At 38.4% G+C, this 26898-nt stretch overlaps 1 protein-coding gene across 1 annotated transcript in view; it reads left to right on the forward strand.

The window, feature by feature from the left end:
• Positions 1–1040: 1040 nt before the first annotated feature.
• NRG1 (neuregulin 1) overlaps positions 1041–26898 on the forward strand; it is a 218956-nt gene continuing 193098 nt past the window's right edge. The window contains exon 1 of the mRNA XM_049772342.1: positions 1041–1158. Coding sequence (XP_049628299.1) covers positions 1059–1158 — 100 coding nt within the window. The 5' untranslated portion in view covers positions 1041–1058. The remainder of the gene's footprint in view (positions 1159–26898) is intronic.

Genomic DNA, 26898 nt, shown 5'->3' on the forward strand with positions numbered 1-26898 from the left:
AAACTCCTACCCAGAGGGGTTTGGCATGACTCTTCAGAAAAGAAAGAATCCCCCACGCTCTTCTGGGGGATGGCAAAGGTTCCTGGTCTCTTCTTTATTCCTAGGCTGACTAAGCCTGCATGGGAGGGCAGGTGTCAGAAATCCAGATTTTCCTCTGCCACGTTTCCCGAAGGTAGGGGAGACGCGGAGCCAGGAGAGTCTCCGGGGCCTCTTTGCAGAGCCTGGGAATCTCCCGGGGGTTGTCGGACCGCTCGCCACCGCTTCCCGAGGACACAGCCCTGGAGGCGGCCCTCTTCTGCAGCTTCCAGCGACCCCTGTCGGGGGTTCCCGGCCACCGCTCAGCGCCGCCCCCCCACCCCAACCCGCCAGGCCGGGACCGGGGAGGGGATAGGGGCTGCGTCCGGGGAGCGCCCGGCTCCAGGCTCCTCCCGGTGGCGTGTCCGCGCCTCGGGGTGGGGGTGTGGTGGGAAGCGGGAGGGGGCGAGGCTAAGAGGGAAGGGAGGGTGCGAAGGAGGCGCCAGCCTCCAACCTGCGGGGCGGGAGGTGGGTGGCTGTGGGGCAATTGAAAAAGAGCCGGCGAGGAGTTCCCCCCAAAACTTGTCGGCAACTCCGACCTCCCTCGCGCACAGAGACGCTTGCGGAGCCACGGGAGCGCCAAGTGGACGGCTGCACGGGGACCGTCTCTCCCTCCTCGGGCTGCGAGCGCGCCGGACAGAGGCCAGCCCTAAGGAGCGTGTGGACACCTCCGACTCCCTGGGGGACCCCAGAAGCAGCCCTGCGTGCGAGCCAGGAGTGGGAAGCCGCTGGACTGAACCGATCGCCGGGCTCAGGTGGCCCCGCGCGCCGTGTCCGCTAGTAGAAACACCCATCCTCGGGTGACCGGGCCACTCGCTCTTCTCTTCCCTCGAGGGACAAACTTTTTTTTTTTTAATTTTTCCCAGTCCCGATCCAAGCAAGCTCCCACCCCCTCTCCCCCGGGAACAAACTCATCACCTTCCCCAGGGGGAACCAACCGGAGCGCTCCGAAACCTTTTAGCTCCATCGCTTCTCCCGGCGAGATGTCGGAGCGCAAAGAAAGCAAAGGCAAGGAGCGGAGCAAGAAGAAGGAGCGAGGCTCCGCTAAGAAGCCCGCACCCGCGGCGGGTGGCCAGAACCCAGGTGAGTGCCCAGAGCGCCCCGCAGCTCTCGATCCTCTTCTTGATTCTTCTTCTTCCTCCTCCTCCTCCTTCTTCTTCTCCTGGGCGGTGGCTTCTCTTCTCCGCGCCCCAGCGTTGCGCGCTCCGCTCCTGGCCCGACTCCCCGGCGTCCGCAGGAGCTTGGAGGGGTTTTGGTGCTGCACAGTCCCTCCTCACCTGGGAGCTGATTCCCTACCCGGGCACCCGCATCTCTCCAGCACCGTGAGCACTGGCAGTCGCGTGGGGCGCCCGCTGAAGAGTCGGGAACACGCGCAGCTCGCCCCAGGAATAGCCCTAGCCCGGGCGCCTAACCTGGCGTGGAGAGGAGCGGTGCAGGCTCGTTGCGCGCGTGTCCTGTTCTTGGGGAGAGCTTAGCACGGGCCCCGTGTGCCCTCTAGCGAGGAAAAGGCGAAAACGGGGCTCTCGGAGCTGAGAGTGGCAGGGGAAGAACCCAAGAGAGAAGAACCCAGGGGCCTGGAGTGCAGTGGCGCATCTGTCTTTGGAGCCCTTGGGGGTGTCGGGGGAGCGTGGCGGGGTGTGTTTAGGTTTTCCCGGTTTCCACCCGGCGTTACTGGAACTCTGATCAGCTGAGAGGGATTCCTGGGGATCAGCGAAGCAGTTAAAACCTAAGCCCGGTGCCAAGGAATCAGGTCTGCCCCTAGTGAGTTCTCAAACTTTCCTCTGTACTTTTCAGGACCACTTGGATGGAATTCTTTTAGGTTCCCAAGAGGCGCAGAAGTGTGGCGGGGAGTTTTGGGGGTGGGCTGGGGAAGAAGGGAAAGGAAGGAAAAAGCAAACTTTAATTTGAATGGTTAAACAACTCTAGTTGCTTACTGGTTATATAATCAAGTGAAATGGCAGTTGAGGCTCTCTGGAGGCAAATCATGTTTGATAACCAGAACGGATGGGAATCTGAGTTTCAAACCTCTCGATTTCTCCAAGAACTGATTATTTTAGACATTGTCCAGGAGAGGAATAAATAAATGATTTAAAAAGATGCTTAAAACGGGGTTGTATTTCTCAAGGGTTAATTGACTTTAACCCTCTCCTATTTTATTAAACCTCTCTGAGGATTAATCCAGGGGTGGCAATGCTGTGGCTGAAAAAAAGATCAACACAGTATTTTTGCCTGATCCTTGCAGGAAGAAAACAAGATTTGTCGACTCCTCTTTCCTGGCATCACTGATAGTATTTCAGAACTGGCTTATTGGCAGGCATCAGGCAGGTTTTGAGCAAAACAGAAATTGAACAGAGAGTAATTGTTTGGTCGCTGACTATCTCTGTGCCATGCTTCCATAATAAGATACTGCTGATCAGTGTCACCTTTAATTACCTTTCCTTAGATGTTATGAGGGTGTGTTTGATTTTTCTTTACTGTGTTTTGGAAATAGTAGACAACCTTTGGTCTCAAAATCTAAGGGACTTTCTCTAATCTCACTTTCAAAAGTTCATCACAATACATTGAAGGAATCTTATTCGGCATCAAATCTGTAAAATGAAAGAGTTATCTGTGATGTCAGAGTTTGCAATGTGGTTCTCCTGCCCTGCCTTAAGAAGTTTCTCTGGTCCTCTCTAAGTGGACTGATGAATTAGAAAATTACGGTGTTTTGCAATAACATCCTTTGCGGGTAACGGGTTTGCTTTTGTCAAGGATTCAGAATAATTTAACCTGAGCATTTTAGATAGGCAGGTAATTCGAGGTGGTGTGGTAGGGCGTCTGACCAAGGAGGTTTTTCTACTCCCTGCAAAGCTTATCTTCTAGAAAGGCAACTACTGAATGTTCTCTCCACCCTGAGTTCTAGCACGTTTTTAGTGGTTTTCACCCTCTTTTCTAGTCCCACAGCTGTAATTGCCTCCAAACCAAAAAGGTTGACATCTTTGACATCTACAATGGCATTCTGATGTTTTCCTGGAAAAACTTAGTTCAAAGTTATAGGGTGTGAGTATCTTTGGTAATGGATGTTTTAACCTCCCAATGCACAACAATATCAGGGCAACTTGCACTTGTTTAATGATACGAGAATATCCTCTTTTTGATTAGTAAAGAATGGTCACCTTGAGGGCTGAGGAGATAGTCCAGAAGGTTGAAGCACATGCTTTATTTTTCCAAACCTCAGATAGTTCCTTAAACACCACCAAGAGCAATGCCAAGCACCATCAGGTGTAGCTCCCAAACCAAAATCAATCTTTGTCTCTGTCTCTGTCTGTCTGCCTGTCTATCTCTGTCCCTGTCTCCCTCTCAAATGATTCACTCTAAACAATTGTATTTGAAAGTACAATAAGGCTTTTAAATAAAATGTGTACCAATGTGTACCATTGATGGTATGGCTTTGAAATCAGCTTTCTTCTTCCTTGTCAGTTTCTTTGTACATTTTAGGGTACTTTCCCTTACAGGAGAGTATATGATTAACAACAATGAATTTTGGTAGAAATGATTGCTTGTTTTTAAACCCTTTTTCCTTGAACTCCTTAGTTTGCAAGCATCCTCAAAGAATTAAACTCTAGATGGTATTGCCAAACCTGCCCAAAGTAGAACTTAGAATGTAGGAAGATTCACATCTTATATCTATGTTCTTCAAGTAACTATTTTAACTTTGTTTTGCAACAGCCACTGAAATGGTATGTCCTTGGTGGTACACATGCCACTGTAGGGCTGTTTTGTGGCAATGATAACATTACCTCACAACATTCAGGGATATAAAATACTGAGAGAATTCAGTCCCAATGTGTGTGGTATATATGCAAAGACATAAACACATCTGTTGGAAGGAACTTTTCAGAGGAAAACGACTTCTCTAACTTTCATGTGATCTGTGTGACTGGTGTGTGACACATACATGGCTGTGTTTCATAGCATCCACATTTTTATACAATTAACTGAATATCAAGTTACATACTATTGGGGCTGCAGATGTTCAACAGAATTATCTATTCCATAATAATGGTACTAATAGGTCTCAAGTCCTTGAGATCACTGACCCTTTTTTTCTTAAAATAAACAGCTTCAGTCTAATCTGGGCTTTTTAACAGATTATGCCTTGTGCCCTGTAGCTTCTTGGGCCTTTTAGACTCACATATGGATTCAGAATAGTTCTTTATTGTTCCTATTGGAACCTGGATTACACAAAAACAGAACTTTTTAATTTGTTTTGGAGCTGAGGATGGATTGGTCATTTTCAGTGGTGATCAGGGATATTCCTGGTTCTGTGTGACTCCTGGTAGTGCTCAAGGGACCTTTTGCGGTGCCAGCTCTGGAGCCAGGACTAATCACATGCAAGTCAAGTGTTTTATCTCTATTACATTTTTGGACCCTTATTTTGTTTTATTATACCATATAATATTGACTCTAAGCTGCCTTTTATTGTTGTTGTTGTTGTTGTTTTGGGCACACTTGGTAGCACTTAGGGGCTACCCTAGATCTGCACTCAGAAATCATTCCTGGCAGACTTGGGAACCATATGGGATGCTGGGGCTTGAACCCAGATATACCTTGTGCAAGGCAAACACCCTACCCTCTGTGCTATTGCTCCAGCCTCCTCTAAGCTGCATATTTAAAAAAAATAAGTTTATTGAAATTATTGTTATTTACAAAGTCCTTCATAGTTGGGTTTCAGACATACAATGAATCGGAGTCAGTCTTACCACCAGTGTCCTCTTCCCTCCATTAATGTTTCCCAAGTACATCTCATACCACTCTCTACCTTCCAGCCTGCCAGTATAACAGGCCCATTTTAAGTTTAGGTTGTTAGGTTGATAAATTTTGGTCTTTGTTGTTGCCTTTGGCTTGATATTTAGTTCTTCTTTTTTTAACTTCACCAATGCAACTGAGACCACTTGGCCTCTGGCCCCCATTCTCTCATATTCATTTTTCTCCTCATCCACCGATTCCTTTCCTTCTCCTTGCTATACTCTGGGGCCAAGGGTTAAGATGCTTTTATACATTTCTGTTTGCCACATTTTTCTTTCATGAAACGTTGCATAGATGGGCCAGAGAGATAATATAGTGAGTCAAGAGCTGCTTACAGGTGACTGAACCCAGATAAATCCCCAGCAGCACCACATATAGACTCTTGAGAACTACCATGAGCAATTCCTGAGCATAGAACCAAGAGTAAGTTCTGCCCATAGCCAGGTGTGGACCAAAAGTCTCATTTTACTGTACATCAATAAAATGGACAAAAATACCACAAAGGACACCACCCCCCCGACCCATGCTAAAATGATCTGGAAACAAATTCATTAAGCCTAGTGTTAGAACTAGGTGACCCAATGGTCACCTCTTCACTCCTGGCAGAGGGGGTGTTTGTGAGTACACGTGACGGAAACATCAAGTGGTCAGAATGGTCAGAAGCCCCAGATGACATCATCCACCTGTTGCCTTAACTGAGTTACTCCACAGGCTAAAGTGCTTGTAAACATTCTTAAATATAAAGTGCCCGGTCACTAACTGGGCGATGTTTGTTTACAGAGTGAGAAGAATGTCCAGTGATCTGTTTCAGGTTGGTAACTTGTAAGCACTTATGTCATTATTAAAAACATTAATTCTACTTATAGATTTATAAGTAGATAGGGTTTATTTCCAAAAAGTATTTGAAGTAGAAAGAGTGGAAGAAACATATGATTTTTCTCATATGTGCAAAGTGATAAAATTATACTGACAGGAAGGGGAGGAAAATATGTACATAATTAAGAAATTATGAAACAGTAAGAAAACAGTAAACATCTTACTATGTGCCAGACACTATATGTTTATAGTGGACCAGACACTGTATATTTATTAATAAGGAGCTATCATTTTTAGCATGTTCCAGGCTATTTTGTATGTTATCACCTTCTTAAAATGCCTCAAAATAGCTAACTGAGGCCGCAAGAGGCACAGTAAAAAAAGTTAGTTTTCAGTTTTTCAATTGAATTGTTTGATTTTAATATCCTAGTTCTGTTTCTAATTTCTCTTGATCTTACTATGTTAAGTTCCTTTATTTGTAAAATTGCAATTTTATTGTTGTTTTATTATAATCATGATGAAATTCCTATGAGACTTAAAGGAGATAATTCACAAAAACCTTTCTAAACATTGTCCTACATGCAGTAATAACCCAATAAATGTAAACTCTCTCTTAAGAAACAACTCTGCAAGGATATTTGATATAATTTAAAAAATTTGCCTTATATGGTAGAAAATAATTCATAACTGGCCTTAGGTTAGAGTGCATATAAATATTAATACCTACTACCTGTAAATGAAGAGAGAAATGGATAACTCTGTCAAATACCATAACTGCCTGTATATATTATGAAAACCACTCTGAACTCAGTCTAAATATTGCTAGTAGAGTGAGGTGCAACCTAATTTTATCTCTGGAAGAAAAATGTTGAGGTTTCAAACTGTGTGAAATTTTGAAATATGAGTCCTTTTCTGTAACACTTAAGAGATGATATTTGAAACTTGTTTTATGATACAGAATGCATATTTTCTTTGGAAACCAGTACAAATTGCAGCAATTATAAAACAAATGTTTATTAATATCCTCTTTAAAAATTTTCAGTTTAACAGTATATATCTATAGAACAATAGATGTTTATAGAATAAAGTGTAGATATTTCTAAATAGAAACAGAATCAAGCATATTATGAATTCACATTGCCCATATCTTTATTTTCCTCCCTTGCTCACTATGATGGCTAGCTATTGTCTAGTCTTTAGGGTTTAAAGGTATTGGAGTGGGACTCTTACCAAGTCAGAAAAGTTGACAAGTTAAAAGCGACTTTAACAACTCATAATTTGTTATGGCAAAATTCCCCCAATCCAAAAGTCGTTATCACTGTTTTTGGTGAGTTACTTTGTTTGCTCATCAAGAAAACATGAACTTTCAATAGTTAGTTAAACCTAGAATTCTCCTGGAAACCAAACAAGATAAAGAATATTTGGTTTAAAAGTTTTCTTTTAAATATAGGAAAATGATCTTTACTAAATATGCTAGTATTCTCAAAATTCATCCAAGTTTCCAAGTGATGCTAGAGAGTTATCCTAATCCTACAGATGTATGTGTTTGTCCTCAACTGAGTTTTAATAAATTAAAAAATAAATGGGCAGCTACCTAAATGCCAATAGATGTCAGTGTTTGTTGCTTTTCAAAAAGTGAGGGTATAGAAAAAAAAATAAATAATAACTTTTATTTACTCTATTCTCATAAACTTAAAAACACGATCATTTACAATATATGACTAATAATTTCTGACATATCTTTGCCAATATTATGTTTATGACAATAGAATATTTTAAAATACCATCCTTCCACATATTAAAAGATGCCTCTCAGTGCATTTCCTAAAGAATTTTGTATATAGCCTACAAATACTTGAATCAGTGAATTTTCTCTTATTTATGAAGTTATTTGAAAATATTTTGCACTTTGGAATTTATTTTTCTATTTCAAAATAAATGAATTACTCATGCTTTTTACACCATCTCAGTTTAGGTACATCAATGCATTTTTCAGTTCAAGTTAAGTGAGATCTGGGGAATTATCTGCCTGTGGAAAGCTAAAGATCAGATTCTTTCTTCCACTTTGCCAGTGTCACCTTTTTCTGGCCTCCAGAGGGTGCTCCAAGAGCATAGCACAGCTATTCCCCAAAGAATGACTTTTTTACCCCCTCTTTTCCTTTTTAAGTTACTGCAACATATTGGGTGGTATACGCACAACAGAGATCTGACCTCTTCCGATTGTGTTGTTTCTCCTAGTTTATTTCCCCACAGAATAGCACAACTTTACTAAAAATTCTGAATTTAACCATTATGAAATTTTCTGATATTAGTGCATTTGTGTAAGTGGTAGGGAACATTGTAAGATTAATTTCAGCCAGCACATTTCCCCAGAGAATCAGAATTTTATAAACATATTTGAGATGCCCTTTTCACAGAGATTATTCTTAAAATGTATTTTATTTAGCGGTCTGAGCCATAGCACAGCGGTAGGGCATTGGCCTTGCATGCAGCAGATCTAGGATGAACCTGGTTCCATCCCCAGCGTCTCATATGCTCTCCAGAGCTAGAAGCGATTTCTGAATGCATAACCAGGAGTAACCCTTGGGAGTCACCAGGTGTGGCCCCAAAACCAAAAAAAGTGTTTTTAGACACCATAATTTGTAGAGTATACAATATTCCAAATCCCAAACCACCACCAGTTTCAGGGTCCCTCAATGAAAACTCACTCCCTCAATGAAAAATACTCCCTCCACTTATGAAATATAGTCTTATTGGGGCCGGGTGGTGGCGCTAAAGGTAAGGTGCCTGCCTTGCCTGCGCTAGCCTTGGACAGACCGCGGTTCAATCCCCCGGTGTCCCCTATGGTCCCCCAAGCCAGGAGCAACTTCTGAGCACATAGCCAGGAGTAACCCCTGAGCGTTACGGGGTGTGGCCCAAAAACCAAAAACCAAAAAAAAAAAAAAAAAAGAAATATAGTCTTATTTAAATAAGTTTGTTTTGTTTGGGGACCACACACAGCAATGTTCAGGGTTTAGTCCTGCCTGGCTCTGAACTCTGGAATCTCTTCTAGTGTATAGAACAAATGGGATGTCTGTGATTGAACTCAAATCAGATACCTGTAAGGTATTGGCTGTACTCTCTCTCCAGACCAATTGGTCTGTATCTCTCCAATTTAATTCGTCTTTCTAGCCCCACTATTTAAATTATTTTCGCTATAGCACTGGAAAGTAAAAAAAAAATTAATAAGAAGGAAGGGAAGTTACATAGAAAGGAAAGAGGCTGAGGATATTTCTTTTAGCAACCTATTGAGAATTTTTATATTTGAATTTAGTATATTTGAGAATATAAGAAATAGTGGGCAGGACTATAACCAGCATGTGCCTTGCATATATGAAGCCTTTGGTTCTCTTCCTGCATTAACAGTATCTGCACTATCTGTACTAGGTTTGAGGTGCTGGATATGTTATGACCTGGGCAGTTAAGAGATCAGGCACTAAGCTCATCCTGCCATTGTATGTAAGCCTCAGATTCCACTTGTGCACATGATGGAAAATAGCCCTACGTGATTCATGTGGTCATTCTATGGAACAGTGTTTAGTATTGTGCTGAGTACAGAGTGAGAACTGAATCATCAGTTTCAGTAAGTTTAAACATTAATAAAATCAGGGCATTTCTAATGATTATTCATCTAATATATTCTCCTTGATATGTATGTCTATATCAATATTGTCTGCATTTTAAGCTATTAGAAGAAAATTATATAAACACTGCACATTGGGGCTAGAAAGATAGCATGGAGGTAGGGTGTTTGCCTTGCATACAGAAGGATGGTGGTTCAAATCCCAGCATCCCATGTGGTCCCCTGATATGCCAGGAGTGATTTCTGAGTGTAGAGCCAGGAGCAAACAAAATAAACACTGCACATTATTTCAAAATCTTATACACAGAGATTTTATGTAAATAATAATGATATTATTAATAATGTACCCCAAATTTTTATTTGACAGTTTCTATAACTTTACTTTACAAGTAAGATTTGGATGTAAAATATGTTAAATATGTTACACACTGATGACCTACTTAGTTTTATCACTTTAGAATTAGTTTGGTCTTTGGTCTTTCTCAAAAATGAAAAAAAAAGTTCACTTATAGAGAATAGAGAACCAGTAGTGGTAAATGTTCCCTCATCTTGTGTCTCAGCAAGAAACCACAACAAATAAGCCTCCTGACTCAAGATTGTGACCCCTCTCACCCTCATCAAATCATGGACAGTTGCATGATACCGGATTCAGCTGCAGCAAAACCCCCAGCTCAAGGTCACTATAGGACTCTGAAATGCCACAAATCATATCTTAAACTCTAGACCAAAGTCTGCGATACGAAAAAGTACCTTGGCTTTTGCTCCCCACAAGAATATCTCAGAAGACCTAATTGGGAGGCCTATATTGCCTACATTAGCTTAATACCTTTATAAAAATGTATCTTAAGATATATATTTCTAAACGTACAGATAGCCTCCCTAATCACTTTCTTTTTTCAAATACCTTTTTCTCTTTTTTTCTCAATTTTTTTATATATCTCAATTTTATCTATATATTTTATTTTTTTTATATATACATATTTTCTCTACCCTCATCAGTTTTGGTGCTGCTTGGTCAAAAACCAAGAAAACGTCTTGTCTGGGATAAAAGCTCAGACCACACCACAGATACTGTACGTGTGGCCTGTCATCCTTACCTGGAATAGCACCAGCAATACAAAAGGACACCATATGTTTTTGTATAGGCACAGTAAATTAGGGGAAATCATGGACTCAGACACAAGATCTTATCTTCTAGGATAAGAACTCACACTTTTTATACAAGGGTGCCTCCCATCCTGGACATATGTCATGTGGATACAACTCAGTCTCCACGAGATTGGACAGTGTTAGTTCATTCTCAAATCCCAGATCCCAGAACTGAAACAAACCCATGCACCAACACCAGGAACTAAGCTGCGTTGAGAGGTATACTTGTGCCAGTGTTAATATGACAACGAGGACAGCAAGGAAATGAAAACTTGACCTAAGACCAGGAGGTCCTATCACATCACCTAACACTAAGTGGAAATCAGAAGATGTATCGTCCTTTGAACTATGAAAAATAAGAGCACTAACTACAGAAACCTGACTTTGACAACTGTGACTGAACAGAACGCACCTTGAGACCATTAAGGAAAACCCTACCGTAGGCTATAGCCAGGTCTTTTACAAAAATCAAGACTTCTTAGTACAGAGGCACAATTCCGACAACAGAGACTGAGCAGAACCATTGGAACCATAATTTCCTAGACTTCAGCTTAGGGAACGAGCAAAAACATGGAGCACATGATACAGAAAACTGAACACACCAACAATGGTGGAACAGTACCTCAGAACCTTAAAGACTCTATTCTAGGCCCTGTCCTAGGACCTGCTCAAATACCAAGATTGCTTGCTATATGGCCTTATTTTCTCATCCACAACAGAGAAGAAAGGTTCTTGACACCACACACACACACACACACACACACACACACACACACACACACACACACACACACACACACACAAAACAACAACCCTGGGATATGGCAATGAGAAGGTATGGAGCCAGCGGTTGTTCCCATGACAATATGCTTCAAGAGTGGAGAAACCCTGAATCTCTTAGACCACGGGAATTTCCTTCCTTTCCCAATACTTGCTGTGCCTATACAAAAAAAAAAAAAAAAAAGGTGGGGTAACCCCACCACTGCAGCACTTTTTCTTGTGTTGTTTTGTTTAATTTTTGTTTGTTTTTTGATATTATTTTCCTTCTCCGTTTTCTTTCACTTTTTTCTTTCTTTTCCACTTTTGTGGATATTATTCGGTGATTTTTTTTAATAGTTGATACCAAATTTTTCTCCTCTTTTCCTTAACCTTTTTACCTCCAACAGAATAACATAATTTAAATTAGTCAGCCTCATAAATTGAGGGGGGAAAAGAATGATACCAGGACCAGTCATATGAACATGTAGTGTAAATAAAAAAATGACCAGACTGGAACACCAAACAGAATAGTTACCCAGCCTATAACAAGCTGTAAGGCGGAGACCATTTGCAGTAGGATTCTGGGGGGTAAAGGAGGGAGATGTGGGAGACATGCTGGGAACAAGAGTGGAGGGAGGATAACATTGGTGGTGGGAATGCCCTTCATTCATTGTCACTATGTATCGTAAATAATTCTGTGTAAATGAACTTCAGTCACAATAAAAGAAATAAAAATAAATTAATAAAAATATTCAAATACCTTGGTTCAATAATAGATTATGTGTTACTATGTAAGGTACGTGTATCTAAATTATCATAAGCATACATACACATAATCTCTTAAATATATATCACTTAGTTCCTTTCTCTTTTCTAATCTCTGTCTTTAGACCAAGGACAGTTCCAGTTCTCTTCTATTCATAGAAATGCATTTGAATGCATTTTTTTTCCATTTAGCACCTAGTAGAATACTTTTCAGAGAATATTTATAGAAAATGAGTGAAATTGTGTTCTACATACTTTAATTAAGCACCAAGTTTGATGAGTATAAAATAATTATAATTTGTAAATTGATTAAATTAGAGCTTATTGTAAAGAATAGTAAGTTTATTGACATTGTTTTTTGTTCATTAAGTAGCTATTATTTCTCAAATTTATGCCAAAAATGCCTTTGTTTCTTTTGACATTTTTTTCTTATATACCACTATGTAGTTAATCACAGCAATCTTTGCATTCTCTGCTGTATTTGATTATAAACAAATGAAAAAATGGGTGCTTCCTTGAAAACCCATGAAATGATAGATTATTATGAAGACACAATAGCAATAATATTGGAAATTTTGTCATCTCTTTTTGAGAAAAATATTAGAGGCTGGTATATCACCCTAAAAAAGATTAATTCTAATACAAAAAATAGGATTATGATTAGAATTTGTGTTAGTGAGTTCACCTTGCTCTATACTTGACATCTTCCCTGGGGAAGAAGAGTAACTGCTCACACATTATCTTTTTGGGAAAAAAGATATAAATATAGGAATTATGAAAATGAGCTGATAGGCTTGTCAAGAGAAACAAATTATTGAATATGGAGTGCATTAAAATGAAAATATAATTTTTATATATTAAATCATATAGAAATGGGAGAGTTATATCTTAGAGGTTGGGATTTTTGTGTGTATATTTATTTGATTTTCTGTGTATTTTAAATTGCCTCTATCCAAACAGGAAGGAAAAATGCTTGTAGACCTAGTTATCTTATTGATTTTGACATTTGGAAAGCAACATTAGAGTATTGTTGTAAATGGGATTTTTGCCTCATCAAAGAAAACTTTAAAAAGGCAGGTAAGACAAAGAATGAGTTTTCTTTAGAAATGAAAAGAAACTTAGGAAGTATTCAGGACATAGCCATGTCATCCCTTCATTGTCTTCTCAGATCAAAGTTCTGCAGACCAAGAGTGCCTTCTAAATTGACCAATATGCTTCTGATTAAAGAGTAAACATTCATAAAACTGGAAATGTTTAGGGAAAGCCAGTCTTTGAGATAATCTATAAGAACAAATATGAGTCAGTGTTTCCTTGCAGCCTCCACATGAGGAAGACTGCTTGTATGCTACTTGTTGAAACAATGAAGAGAAGGCAGCCCGTAGCTGGCCTGAACTCAAAGGGACTTGAGATGTCTCTGAACCTAGAAGGGTAGGTAACATCACTCATCTTACAGGATCTGTAATATGATGTAATTGTTTGGGAAAATTCTTAATGCCTTAAGTTTCTCTGAGCGAAGCAGCCATCAAAGATCCAAATGTCATTTTAGTTATATTATTTTACAGAGTTACCAATGACCTTAATTCAGATGCTCTATTTGAATCGTTCCTTGGGAAACTCATCTTCCTTGGAAATGTCATCAGGATTCCCCCAGAATAATGTTGTTCTACTTGAGCAAAAGAAGCTACAGTTGTCTCAAGAAATCCATTATTCATCCCCAATGATGAAATACAAGGTCTTAGAATTCCACATTGGTTCACAGAAAGAAATAACCCTGTGGATGATTCCAGGAGATTTTTTGGTGTCAGGTTTACAATATGAAAGGTAATTTTGAAGTGTAGGACTTATAAAACTCTAGAACATTATTACAAATATAGCAATTCCTTGTTGAAAATAGACATCCTTAGAATTGTCATGTTTCATTTTGAATAATGATACGGTTTCCTGGGGAAAGATGTTATATATCTAGTGACTTGGGAAAAGTAAGGGGGGGATAGGAAGTTTATATAGTAATATACATAATGAAGGTCCTGAGTACTAAATTCACATATTGCCAAGATGTATCCTGCTATGAATTTAGATTTTTCTTTTCAATTGCTTGACATATAGTTCAAGAATCAAAATATTTCATTTTCATTAGATTACTTGGGTAATGACTATTCCTTTAGGCCCTATTATAGGAACTGGTATAAAGGCAGAGCTATTCACCTATAAGGACACTAGCTAGTATGTGTAAATAAATAGTTTTCAGTACTCTATCATCTTTTATTTGTGGGTTCAGAATATTTTGAATATTTTGTCTCAATATTTTATTTTATTTGAATTTTTTATTTATTTAGTCTTTTTTTGTTTTTTGTTTTTTTTTTGGGGGGGGTGGGCCACACCAGTTTGATGCTCAGGGGTTACTCCTGACTAAGTGCTCAGAAATTGCCCGTGGCTTGATGGGACCATATGGATGCCGGGGATCGAACCGCAGTCTTTCCTTGGCTAGTGCTTGCAAGGCAGACACCTTACCTCTAGCGCCACCTCTCCAGCCCCCAGTCTTTTTTTTTTTTTTTTTTTTTTTTTGGTTTTTCGGTCACACCCATTTGATGCTCAGGGGTTACTCCTGGCTAAGCGCTCAGAAATTACCCCTGGCTTGGGGGACCATATGGGACCCCGGGGGATCGAATTGCTGTTCTTCCTTGGCTAGCGCTTGCAAGGCAGATGCTTTACCTCTAGTGCCACCTCACTGGACCCTTTTTTTAATTTTATTTTTATGGCCCCCAGTCTTTTTATCTTTTCAGTTTTGTTTGCAGAATAGTATCAGTGTAATCTCCTGATTTTGTTATTGGCATTTTTCATTTCTAGAAGACAAATCATTGTCTTCTGGAATTTTGAATCGAGGAGTTATCTGTACTATAAACTTACAAGTCATGCCTGCCTTGTGCATATCAGCAGAGGCCAGGAAACAGAGCCATTTGATGTCCTCTCAGATCAAACCCACTGCAGACTCTATTGACCAAGCATGCCTTCTAATTTGGCCAGGGAACAACTGTCCCCACTTACAATATGCTTCTGTTTAAAGAGAAAACATTCATAAAAAACGGAAATGCTTAGTGAAAACCAGCCTCTGTGATACTCTGTAAGAACAAGAGTTTATCAAGAAGAGAGTTTTTGCTAATTTTATTAAAACAACGATTTTCAGGAATTTATGAGCACGTTTATTATACAAGGAAATATTAACAACAAATAACTATGGCCACCTTTTCATGGATTTGGCCACTAGTTGTTTTTGATTTTTTATTTTTTTCTAGATTTTGGGACACATCTTTTTGTGCTCAGGCTGTATGCTCAGGGGTAGTTTTGGGGCTTATGAGGCATATGAGTAGCTAGGGATCCAGACCAGACCAGGGTCAGCTATTTGCCAGGCAAGTAGTATACCTCTATGCCTGCTTTATTATCTCCTTAGCCTTTGAATAGTTTAACTTAACATTTTGTATCTAATAATCAGTGCTTAATTATTCACATAATTAAATAGGTATTAAAAGTTTGATGTAAAATTTTTGCTAACACTATAATGTTTGTTTTATATTTTCTCTGCAGTACATGAAGACTGTTAAGAAAATAAATGGACAGATACAATTCAAGGAGTTAATATTTGCAAATACTTAGACCTTTACTTGGAAAATAATGTTTGTAAGGTTTTGTCATATAAATAAATAACAGGTGTTTCTAGTAAGAAATGAAAATGATCTTAGACAAATTTAGTATTCCCTAATAGTAAAATCTTGACTAGGTACTGAGGGTTAGAAGGAAAATAATAGAAGATTAGAACTGAAAAGTTTATCTTAGAGATCTTCTGCTCCTATAACAGCTTCTTAATTTTTAAAAAAATGTTTATGAAGTAAACGTAAGATTCAACAGGAACAAAGTCTAACACTAAAACCCAGGCATCCAAACCCAGGATGAGCTACTTATACTGTCATATACAAGGTGGCGAACCTGTGTGGAGGTTCAACTTCACTTTTATTGTTTGGGGGGCATTGTTATTTGTCCAGCTTCTAGAGATCCATTTACTATTCTGTCTGATAGCAGCATCAGGTATTCTATTGATATGAATTTAGTTATTTTGAGCATTGTAGTACATATTTAAATCAGCCCAAGCTACCTGTTTCTGTCTTGTTGCATGTTTATACACAAGTGGGCTCATTATATATTGGCTGTTGTGTAACGGCAGAGTAAAAAGTAAATAGTCCTAATATCATAATGTTTAAGAAGAGTGTATGTATAGTGATACAGTAATAGCATGGATGTGAGTTGTGTCTCACTGTGAACCTTTATTTTAACTTATATTTTTACTAATAATTTATTTATTTATTTTGGTTTGGGGCCACATCTCTCAATGTTCAGGGCTTACTCTTGGCTCAGTACTCTGTATTCATTGCTGGTAGTTCTGGATGACGTATGTAGTGCCAGGGATCGAACCCAAGTCAGCCTCTTGTAAGTCATGCACTCTACCCACTGTCCTGAATCTCTCTATCCTCTGCTTACCTTGACATACATTGACTTAACATTTAATGTCAATTTGCTAGGACTTCTTTCTTATTGTTAGAGGTCCAAACAATATGAAAGAGTACCATGAACTGTCTGGGTATTTTGTTAAGATTATATATGCACAAAAAATGGATTGTGGACATTTGTTTTGGCAGCTGCTTTGGGATGACCAAATCATTCGACTGTGTGAGATGCTGATCTCTTTGACATTTTAACACTAATAACCTGAATTTTGACCCAGAGACCTAGGGGATAAGAAGTCTTCTTATCCATTACTTAATTTCCAGGATGGTCCTTCAAGTTCCATTAGGATATTTATTTATTTATTTTTAAATTTACATCTTTTGTTGGGAGTGGGGTTGGAGAAGTATTAGGAAAATGAGAGTTGTGGTTATTGTCAGCCTGATTGGGTAATTATTTTGAAAAAAGCCTTATTTGTAGGATTTTTTTTTTGCATCCTTTAAGAAAGCAGAGTTCTAAGGCAGTGCATTGTAGTTCTTCTCTGGGTTACATGTGGGATGCCTTGAAAGTTTCTGGGAACCTTCACTAAATTGGAGCTTCACAGATGAATGACATTGCAGGTTTGAGCAGGTAGGAGCTGTGCCTGGAGGAAAAGCAGATCCTTTGAGGATGGCAGCAACTCTTAAATTGCACTGATTCATATTCAACTGATCTCCTTAATGTGGAATTTAAACTGTAGCTAGGAAAGAATATTTCACTGGGCATCCACCCAAGTTACCAGATAAAAATGGAAAGGATCTTCCAGGTCTTAGCCTGAAAGGTCACTCGGTGCAGAGCTGAAAGTTCTGTAGGGTGAAAGTCTTACCTTTGAGCAATTATGCTTATGCACCAAAACAGAGAGCAAACACAGTGCTCCTGGAGGAAGAAAGAAGCTGGAGCTCTGGGAAAGGTGGTCCCATGTTGTGTTGATATGGAAGAGGCACTTCAGTCAGAATAAAGGAGTGAGAGAACAACCCATCCTCAGGGTTCTGAGCTTACTTTAGTATGTCTGAGCTTATATGTTCATTCACTAAGAAAATTGATTTAGATGTCTACTTTAGCTGTAAATGAAAACTGTAATTTAGAGTTTGCATTTTCTTAGGTCAGTCAGGGGCCTCACTCTGCAAGATTATTCTGCACAATGCTGTGTAATGCTTTCCTGGAATGCTTCCATTTAGGCTTTCCTAGTGAATGAATATCTTTTCAGACATCCTTACTTTAAAAGGTCTGGTCAAGTAAGCTCTAGATCAATGAGTTAAATTAGGTTGGAAACAGTTTGTCTTCTATGTAATCATCTGTGATCCATGAAGTAGTAGCATCGCTAATTTATTTCAGCAAGCAGCTAGAAAGTTCACCTAAGTATGCAGATTATTTAGTGATAACAGATAAAGACTGTTGCAAATATATCCATAAATTACTAGTACAGAAGTCTTTTGAATAAAATTTGCTATTAAAAGTGGGAACAAGTTATTAATTTTGATTTTGTTTCGGTTTGGTTTTGGACCACACCCGGCAGCACTCAGGGATTACTCTTGTCTCTGTGCTCAGGAATCACTCCTGCCATGCTCAGGGGACTATATGGGACGCCTGGGTTCCAATTTGGGTTGAACACGGGCAGGACAAATATCCTACCCACTTTGCCATCACTCTGGACCCCAAATTTTGATCTCTATACCTTAGTCTAGATCTTTCTTGAGAGTAAACTGTAGCAGGTATGAGAGGTGACTCCAGAAAAAATCGGGTTCATTGTGTGCCTTGCAAATAATATTGCAGGACAATTGATTTCTGGCCATCTCACCAAGTGCTGCAGGTGAATTGTGGGTAAGTCCAGAAGAAACAGTCATTCTGCCTCCACATTCAGTCCACCTTGAATATCTGGGGAAATATATGCTGTGGTTTAGGACTGGTAAAAACGGTTGTCTCAGCTTCATGGTATGGATGCTTCTCCTGCCCCACTGATGTACCTGTCCCTATGATCGCCCTCTGATGTACCTGTCAAACTGCTCTGCATCCACAGCCCAATTATTCTGTAGGTTGTGCGAGTCAGTGTCCTCTACTACAGTACTCAGGTACCCACGGAGAGAGGAATTGGTTTTTGCAACAAGAGGACATAGAGTCATAATTTCTTTATGCCCAGATTTTTTTTAGGAAATTTTACTTTCCTTTGCAGAACAGAATGTTGGAAGGGAAACAAATAGTGAAATAAAATAGTTTTGTTTAAAGAAATTTACTTATGAAACGTGAGAAAAGTGCTGAGACATGAAGAGATGTGTTTTTAAGAGAAAACATGAGCTTTTCCAAGTGAAAAGTCCAGAATATAAGTCACTGGTACTGATGTGGACAAGTCTGTTAGGTAGAGAATGTGCCTTGCATAACTTTACAAATTTGATTGTCTGGATATGAAAAACTTAACAATCTCATTATTGCCATAGGATTCTGGATTGTCCTAGTAAACTTTTATCATGACCTTTAGATTCTGTGGAAGCTTCTTCTTTGCTGAAGTTTTGCTCCTTTCTTTTTCTGGATGTGAAGGTTTATTTTTTGTACCTCCAAGCTCAGTATTTGCATCTCAAACGAATAGGCTCATATTGCCTTTGTTGGGTCTATTGTTGAACTCAGCAATTTCATTTTAGTTTTATACTTTTCCAGAAGATTCATTAACAAGGGACCTTTATCTATCTTTCTGTTACAGTGTGACAAGGTGAGAATTGTGAGATTGGTCATCACTGAGAATCAGTAACAATTAACATATAATAGTAGTTTTGAAATTTTCTCAGGAAAGTTCCTTTAACATTTTTCAAATTGTCCTAGAGACATAGAACACCAGATAAGGTAGTTGTCTTTCACAATCCTGACCCAGGTTCATCTGTATGTGGATACAATCTCCAGAGTCTTGCCTGGAGTGATCTCTGAGCATACAGTGAATAATAAACCCTGGTAACCAAATACTGGGTGTGACCTCAAAATATGAAAAATTTTTCTCAAGATTTTAATTTAATTTTGACTTTCAACATTTAACTTTTTATATAAAATACATTTTCTTAGTTTTAAATACAGATATTGTTTATTTTTAGAGGTAATTATTCTGCACTAAAATTTTGAGGATGTTTAATTTAATATTGTTGATTATCTTAATTGAAAGCATGATATTGCTAATTAACATAACATCATTAATTAATATAGGAATTTTCTCTATTCTAAGTCTGAATTTTTATCCAATTGGCTCTGGAAGAAATACTCAAAGTTCTTGTGCATATGTCTTGTATATGGGTCCTTCGTACCACTTGGTCCTGTGACAATGCTGGGAGCAAACTTTGAGCTCCCAACCAGGAGTAACCACTCAGCATTGTTGGGTGTAGTCCACATACAAAACAAAATAAAACCAAAAGCAGAAGAAAACAAAAAAGATATCTCTTCAGTGTTCTATTAGAAAGATTCCCAGGGTTATCAATTCTTTCAGTATTTTATTTGTTAAGTATTTTTCAAAATGTTGAGGCCAGAGTGGTGGCTCTACAGGTAAGGCAAGTGCCAGCCTAGGACAGATCAAGGTTTGATTCCTCTGGCATCCCATATGGTCCCCCAAGTCAGGAACAATTTCTGAGCGCACAGCCAGGAGTAACCCCTGAGCGTCACCTGGTATGGCTCCAAAATTAAAAAAAAATGTGCCACACTGCTTGGGGATGATACTTGGATAATCTTGGGGAGGAACAGGGGAGATGCATTTTCTATGTGTTCACTTAATGAAGGTAGATTTTCAGAAGGGTGTTGAGTGGTTTTTGTTTCTGAAAAGGAGATAGTAGGCCATATAAACTAGGGGTCCATTTATTAGCAGAAAAGAATCAACCCCATTTATTCTCTCTTTCTCAGTGGCACAGCTCCAGAAACAGAAACATATCTTAATTGATTGGTGGGAAGATTTTAACCCAGACAAAACTTAGAAGCCAAGCACCATTATTTCTAGTACAGTGACTTTACCACATTATTGGGTAATAAAAGCTAAAAGCTGCCAAATATTTTAGAATTATTTTCAGAAATTCACATCCTCTTTATTCCCATTAAGTTGAGAGAGAGTTCAGAGAAAGGTCTTAGTCAGCATGCAATTATAGTATTAGGGAAAATATCCAGTTGGGTCTAAATCCTCCATGCAGCTAATTGTGCATGTACTTTAATCAATCAAGTCCTCTTGTCATTCTAACTGCCACTCTTTGAACATAATCTGCCTTTCTTCTCTGGATGCTTTCAAGATTTTGTCTGATTTTTTTTCTTACTTTCTTTATGATATATTTCAGTATGGATTCCTTTTTATTTCTCCTGTTCAGGATTCACTCAGTTTCATTAACCTATAAATGTATAGGTTTATCTTGTGAAATTCTTAACCATGTCCTGTTAAAAATTTCCTCTCTCCTATTCCCAAATCTCCCTCTGGAACTTAATTAAACTTAATTAAATATAGGTTTGGTCCTTCCACTTTAATCACCTCTTATTCACTTGTTTTGTTTGTTTTTGTACCATATCCAGTTGTGATCAGAGCTTACTATGGGATCTGTACTTAAGGATTTGGGAAACTAAGTGTGGTGCCAGGATATAACCAGATTTGTCTGCATGCAAGGCAAGCACTGTACTACCTCTTTGTATCTTCTTTAAGGTTTATGGCGTTTTTTTTTCCCCCATTGTTTTCTTTTTTATTTCTAGCAGCTTTATCCTTTTCAAATCTTCTGTGTTGCATTTTATAACTCCCTGGTCCCTGGGGTATTTTTATATTGATAATTTATTTTCTTCTTTTCTTTTTTTTTAGAGAAGAGAGGTAAGAGAGAGAGGAGAGAAAGAGGAGAGTGAGAGAGGAGAGAGATGGAGAGAGGAAGAGAGATGAGAGAGAAGGAGAGAGAAGAGAGGAGAGAGAGTAAAGAGGAGAGTGAGAGAGGAGAAAGGAGAGAGATGGAGAGAGGAGGAGAAAGGAGAAGGAAAGAGAAGGAGAGAGAAGAGAGGAGGAAAGAGAGGAGAGGAAAGAGGAGAGTGAGAGAGAGGAGAGGAGGAGAGGAGAGAGAAGAGAGGACAGAGAGGAGAGAGGAGAGAGATGGAGAGCAGAGAGAGGAGGAGAGAGAGTAGAGAGGAGGAGAGAGAGTAGAGAGGAGGAGAGAGGAGGAGAGGAGAGGGGAGAGAAAGGAGAGCGAGAGAAAGGAGAGAGAAGAAAAAGAGGAGAGAAGAGAGAAGAAGAGGAGAGAGGGAGAAAGGAAAGAAGAGGAAAGAAAGCGAGAGAGAGGGGAGAGAAGAGAAGAGAAAGAGGAGAGGGGAGGAGAGAAAGAAAAGATGAAAGAAAGAGAAAGAAAGAGAGGAAGGAAGGAAGGAAGGAAGGAAGGAAGGAAGGAAGGAAGGAAGGAAGGAAGGAAGGAAGGAAGGAAGGAAGGAAGGAAGGAAGGAAGGAATGGAAGGAAGGAAGAGAAAGAAAACTGGGAGCAAGCACTTTCCTAACACATATTGATAATTTCTTACAGCAGAGTGAGCATAATTATTTTATAAGTTGAGAGAGTTCATTTGTGTATGTGCTAATTCTCATTCAGTGCAGAATTTCTTTTCTTTTTTGACTCTTTGTCCTGTTACTACTATAGAAAAAATTTTCTTTGGCATTTGTGAAGGCATGGGATGAAAGTACATGCCTGCTTAGCAGGTTTGTTTTTATTCCTGTTGTATACTGGAGACCCTCCCCTGATTATGACCGAAGTATGATTCCATAACTGTAGATTTTGCCTACTGGCTGTAACCTCAGCTTCTCCCCCTACTCTATTAGGGTTGAAACATTGCTATTTAGTTGTCTGGAATTAGAGAAGGATTAGGTTTGGTCTTTCTTACTTGTGGGTGTAGCTTTTGAGGGGCTCTTTACAGGAATTCTCTCGAATTCGAACTTCCAGACTAAAGCATCTAGGTATATTTTCCATTTCTGACATACCTTTTTGGACCTTGACCTCTTTCTGGAGAATGGACAAATGCCTTAAAGGAATCAGTAGGGATCTTGCCAGGTATTCTGCTTAATTTCTGGGTTCAAGAATTTTCTCAAAATTTTCCCTGAAAGTGCTTAATTTTTTCAGTTCCTTAAAAAGAGTTTTAGTTAATTGTGAATTTTCATTGTGCAAATCAAAGTATTTTTGTGAAAAATTTAAGTCTCCATTAATGGAAGAACAGTTCATTAACAAACAAAAAAAAAGCATTCAAACAATTTTGAGTTGAGATCTTGAGGAAATGTTTTATATAAACCAATGTGTCAATAGAATTGATCCTAAAAAAAATTCAATGAAGTGGGAAAAATGGGATTTAAAGGATAATCTTCATCTGGAGAGATAATAAAGGCTGGATGGCACTTTCTTTGCATAAAGTATGGCCAGGTTCAATCCCTTGAATTTCATATCCGCCAGGAGTGGTCCCTGAGGCTAGAGTCAGGAGTAATCCTTCAGCAGAACTGGGTGTGGTCCAGAAAAATGTGTGTGTGCATCCTGACAAGTTATAAACAACATCATTTCTGCTGTTCTATCAAGTTTACTAGATGCTCAGGTCAGACTTCTTCAAAGTAGTAGCAATTAGATTTTTAAACATTAGCTGGTACATTCTAATTCTTAGTGGTCAACAGAAAAATGAATAAAGGTTAGGTGACTTCTAGTCCCAAAGGAGGGCAGCCTGGGAGTTCATCATTGAGTCTTATTGGGGTTCTTTCAACATAAATACTTTATTTCTTCCTTGTTTTCAGGCTTACAGTCTGACTAAAAAAATTTTTGTGTTCCTCTTGTCCTTTTAAATCCATGGTTGTTTTCTATGATCTTAGTGCTCAGAAGTTGCGGGTCACTTCAGCACTGATCCCTTCATGCCATGAGAAGTGGAAGTGCCTATAACAGTCACAGGTCACAGGTCTTGTGATGTATCCTTCAAACTAACAGCAGCAGAGGCAAATTTGGATGTCTGGCAAACTCAGGCTTTTTAGTGCCAACTCACAAATTGTTAGCAACTGGGTTGTTAACTTTTACTCTCGCTGTTATTCCAGTTCTATTGGGCAGAGTTGTATATGTCATCATGTCAAGAGTAAGTTTTATCCTGACTAGATACAGATCATAATCTGGGAAAATAAGTAACTTCAAAAAATTTTATTATTCTCTAAGTGTAAATATTATTGAGAAAAAAATAGTGTTTTAGTTATGAAATGGAGGGAATTGGACACCGACTTCTCAGACTGCTCAGCAATATCTGACTTGTTACCAAGATTTTCTTTTTTTGACAAATACTTGAAATAGGCCATGAACTGACTTCAAAAGTAAAATTTAATCAGAATAAGTTGTTACTACTTTTCTATTTGAGAAAATGCTAAACTCAGTGAATCTTTGAGCTACTGATGAATCTCCATTAGCTTTTACAGTGAGGAATTTGAACTTTGCATTGGTTCACCACAAGTTTTCAAATTAAATTGTAGAGGAAGAACTTTCAATCATTGTGCTTGTTTTGTAAAATCAGAGGTTTTTACTGAAAGATGAATGACAGAAATATGCGTTATAACATATCTCCAAGTAGGATTTTCTTTTCAAACTTATGTTCTCCCTGGAACATATTTCTTACTTGCATGTATCTATGTTTCTTTGCTTGCTTATTTCCTCTCTTGAACATTTACTTGTTCTTTTCTGTCCCTTCATATCTTTATAAATAAGTTTCATGAAAAACTTTCAAGCAAAATGAAAGGAAAAAAGAAGAAAATAAAGACACTATTTCCCTGTACTAAATGATAGAAATTAAAGCATGGTAGGACTTTTCTCCTTTTATCCTTCTCTCACTACTCCCTTCCCTTCTCCATCATCACTTCCTCTCCCTTCCCCATCTATTTTGTTTCCTCCTCCTTCCCTACCTCCCTCTCTTCGCCTCCCCTCCCCTCCCTTCATGCCTCTCTCTCTCCTTTTCTTCCTTTAACTTCCCCTTCCTTCACTACCCTTCCCCTGCCTTCTCTTCTCTTTCCATACTTCCCTTACTCTCCTTTCTTGATCTTCTATTATGATGCTTTTACATGTTTAAAATAAAGCACTGATCCCCTGATCCCTCTACTAAAAGATTTTTCCATTTTAAAGGACAACATCAGCATGCAGAAGGCTTGTTGAAAGAATGAAAGTATCTAAATATGGTTTCTTTAAGGAGCCTATGGCCTCTTTCCTAGAAATTATCCTTGTTTTTGCTCAGGCAAACATGTTGGCTGCATTCTAGTAATATGTTCAAGGTCAGATCCACATTAAGGGTCAACCTAAAACACTGTATTCTGTAATTACCTTGATACTTATATAATATAAACTTATACATTATATAATTTTAGTTTGGCTATTTTGTGAAAAACTTTATATCTCAGGCCTTCTTAATCTTTTGTTCTGTGGCTTTAGAAAATAAAGGTTAGCTGCCATTACTTTTTCAGCAATCTTACATCACTTTTATTTCATCATTTTTCACAAGAGCCATTATTTCTTTGCGGCTTATACATGTTGATAATAACACTGTTTTACTCTTTTTTTTTTCATGTATAATAAACTCTGTGTGATGTCTGTATCCACAGCACCAACATCACCTTTTAACAGGTTGGCAGTGCAGAAACCCTGGCGCTATTTTGCCCTTTGAGTCAGACACACTGGAATGAGCCCACATCTATGCTGTAACAAACTTTTCTGGTAATTTTGACTTTCATCTAAGATTGAGTATAACCTTGTTTAGTGAAAAAGTTTGCATCTCTGAACAAGTGAGAATTCTTTAAAAATAATGTTTATTTCTTAGAGACATTTGTGTTGATATAGTTTTAGCTGATGGGTCTATATAAGTACTTATATGCAGATCATGACTTTTAAAGAATTTTAAAGAATGGTTGATCCATATGCATGAACAACCAGTCCAAGATACTTGTGACTCAGAAAGAAAATTGAAAATCCTTGGGAAAGAAAAATGAGTCTTAGTGCCCTGTGGAAGTAATCACATTATATGTAAATACCAAGATGTTCTTTGAGCACTTCTCGGAATGCCTGTGTCATGCCAGTTTGTACATGAGTATTATATTATATGAATGTGTTTTTTAAGGTCCAGTTACATTGTCAATAAGGTAGTTAGATCAAAAGTGCTTTATTAGAAGGCACTATTCTTATTATTTTTGCTACTTGTTTTGCCCTATAAAATACATTTTAATAGAAGACACATTTACTTGACATTTTTTCAGGAATAAATACATAAAGACTTTATTTTTGCAGTTGAAAAACTTACCCTTTCTTCAAATACACCTTTCCACCACCTCACCTCCTAGTACATTCTTACTTGATACTTTGATAAGATAGCTCATCTTTCTTTATGATTCATGAGCATATTGTGTAAATATCTGCTTTAAGACATTGTGTATTCATATTTAAACAAATAATTATTTTTGTGTTACTTATTTTTTCTCAGAAATAAAGAGAATAAAATCAACATCCTTACCCTTGAAGAGTTTATATTTTAAAGAGGCATCAGAGTGCGTTGTAGCAGTCTTAGTAATATACATCAATTCCAAAGAAGTGGCTCTGCCTTAAAAAATTAATTCATGTTCCCATACTTGAACTTAATTTGGTTTATCAGAAAACTTAAATGCTAATTTCCAAGTAAATATTTTTGCTCATTTTTATTAAATAGCTTTAAAATATTTTTACTTTGTTTTAAGATTTTATTTGTTTTTGTTTGAGACTGCATCTAACAATTTTTAGGGATTATTCTTGGTATTATGCTTAAGGATCACTGCTGGTATCACTTGGGACAATATGTAGTACTGGAGATCAAACTTGGGTCAGCTGTATGCAGAGTAAGCACTGTACCTGCTGTACTATCTCTTTAGCCCTTAAAATTTGTTTTTAATAACTATTAAGGAAGCAATATTGATGATTACAAGGGGGCACTTAAGTATTAGAACCTCTGCTTGAGCCTCATTTCTATCAATTATTAAATTTTTGGAACAGATGTGATCTTAAAAGGTGCTTAGGTGACCTGTGGCTTCTCTAGGTTATTCTCAGCCAATCTGGCCTGTGGCTCAATGCCAGGACTCCGGCTTGCAGAGTTTATCAGGCTCTGCAGAGCCAGGAATTACTTGTTTTACCCATCAGTGCCCAGGGATCACCAAATCTGCTCCTGGAGATACTTAGGGGACTATGTGGTACCAGGGATTAAACTGGGAATCTCTACATGAAAGACTTGAGTCTGAAAGCCCTGTATTCTCTCTGTTTAAAAATTAAACATTTTTAAGATGAATAAATACCAACCAGATTAATTTCGGTAAGTATTATTTGGTATCATTGGTATCACTATTATTGGTAAATTTCTCAGCTATTTGAGAATTAGGCAGAAAGTTTCAGATAACAATTCTTGTTTAG

Source organism: Suncus etruscus, chromosome 4, assembly GCF_024139225.1.
Source record: "Suncus etruscus isolate mSunEtr1 chromosome 4, mSunEtr1.pri.cur, whole genome shotgun sequence".
Lineage (NCBI taxonomy): Eukaryota > Metazoa > Chordata > Mammalia > Eulipotyphla > Soricidae > Suncus > Suncus etruscus.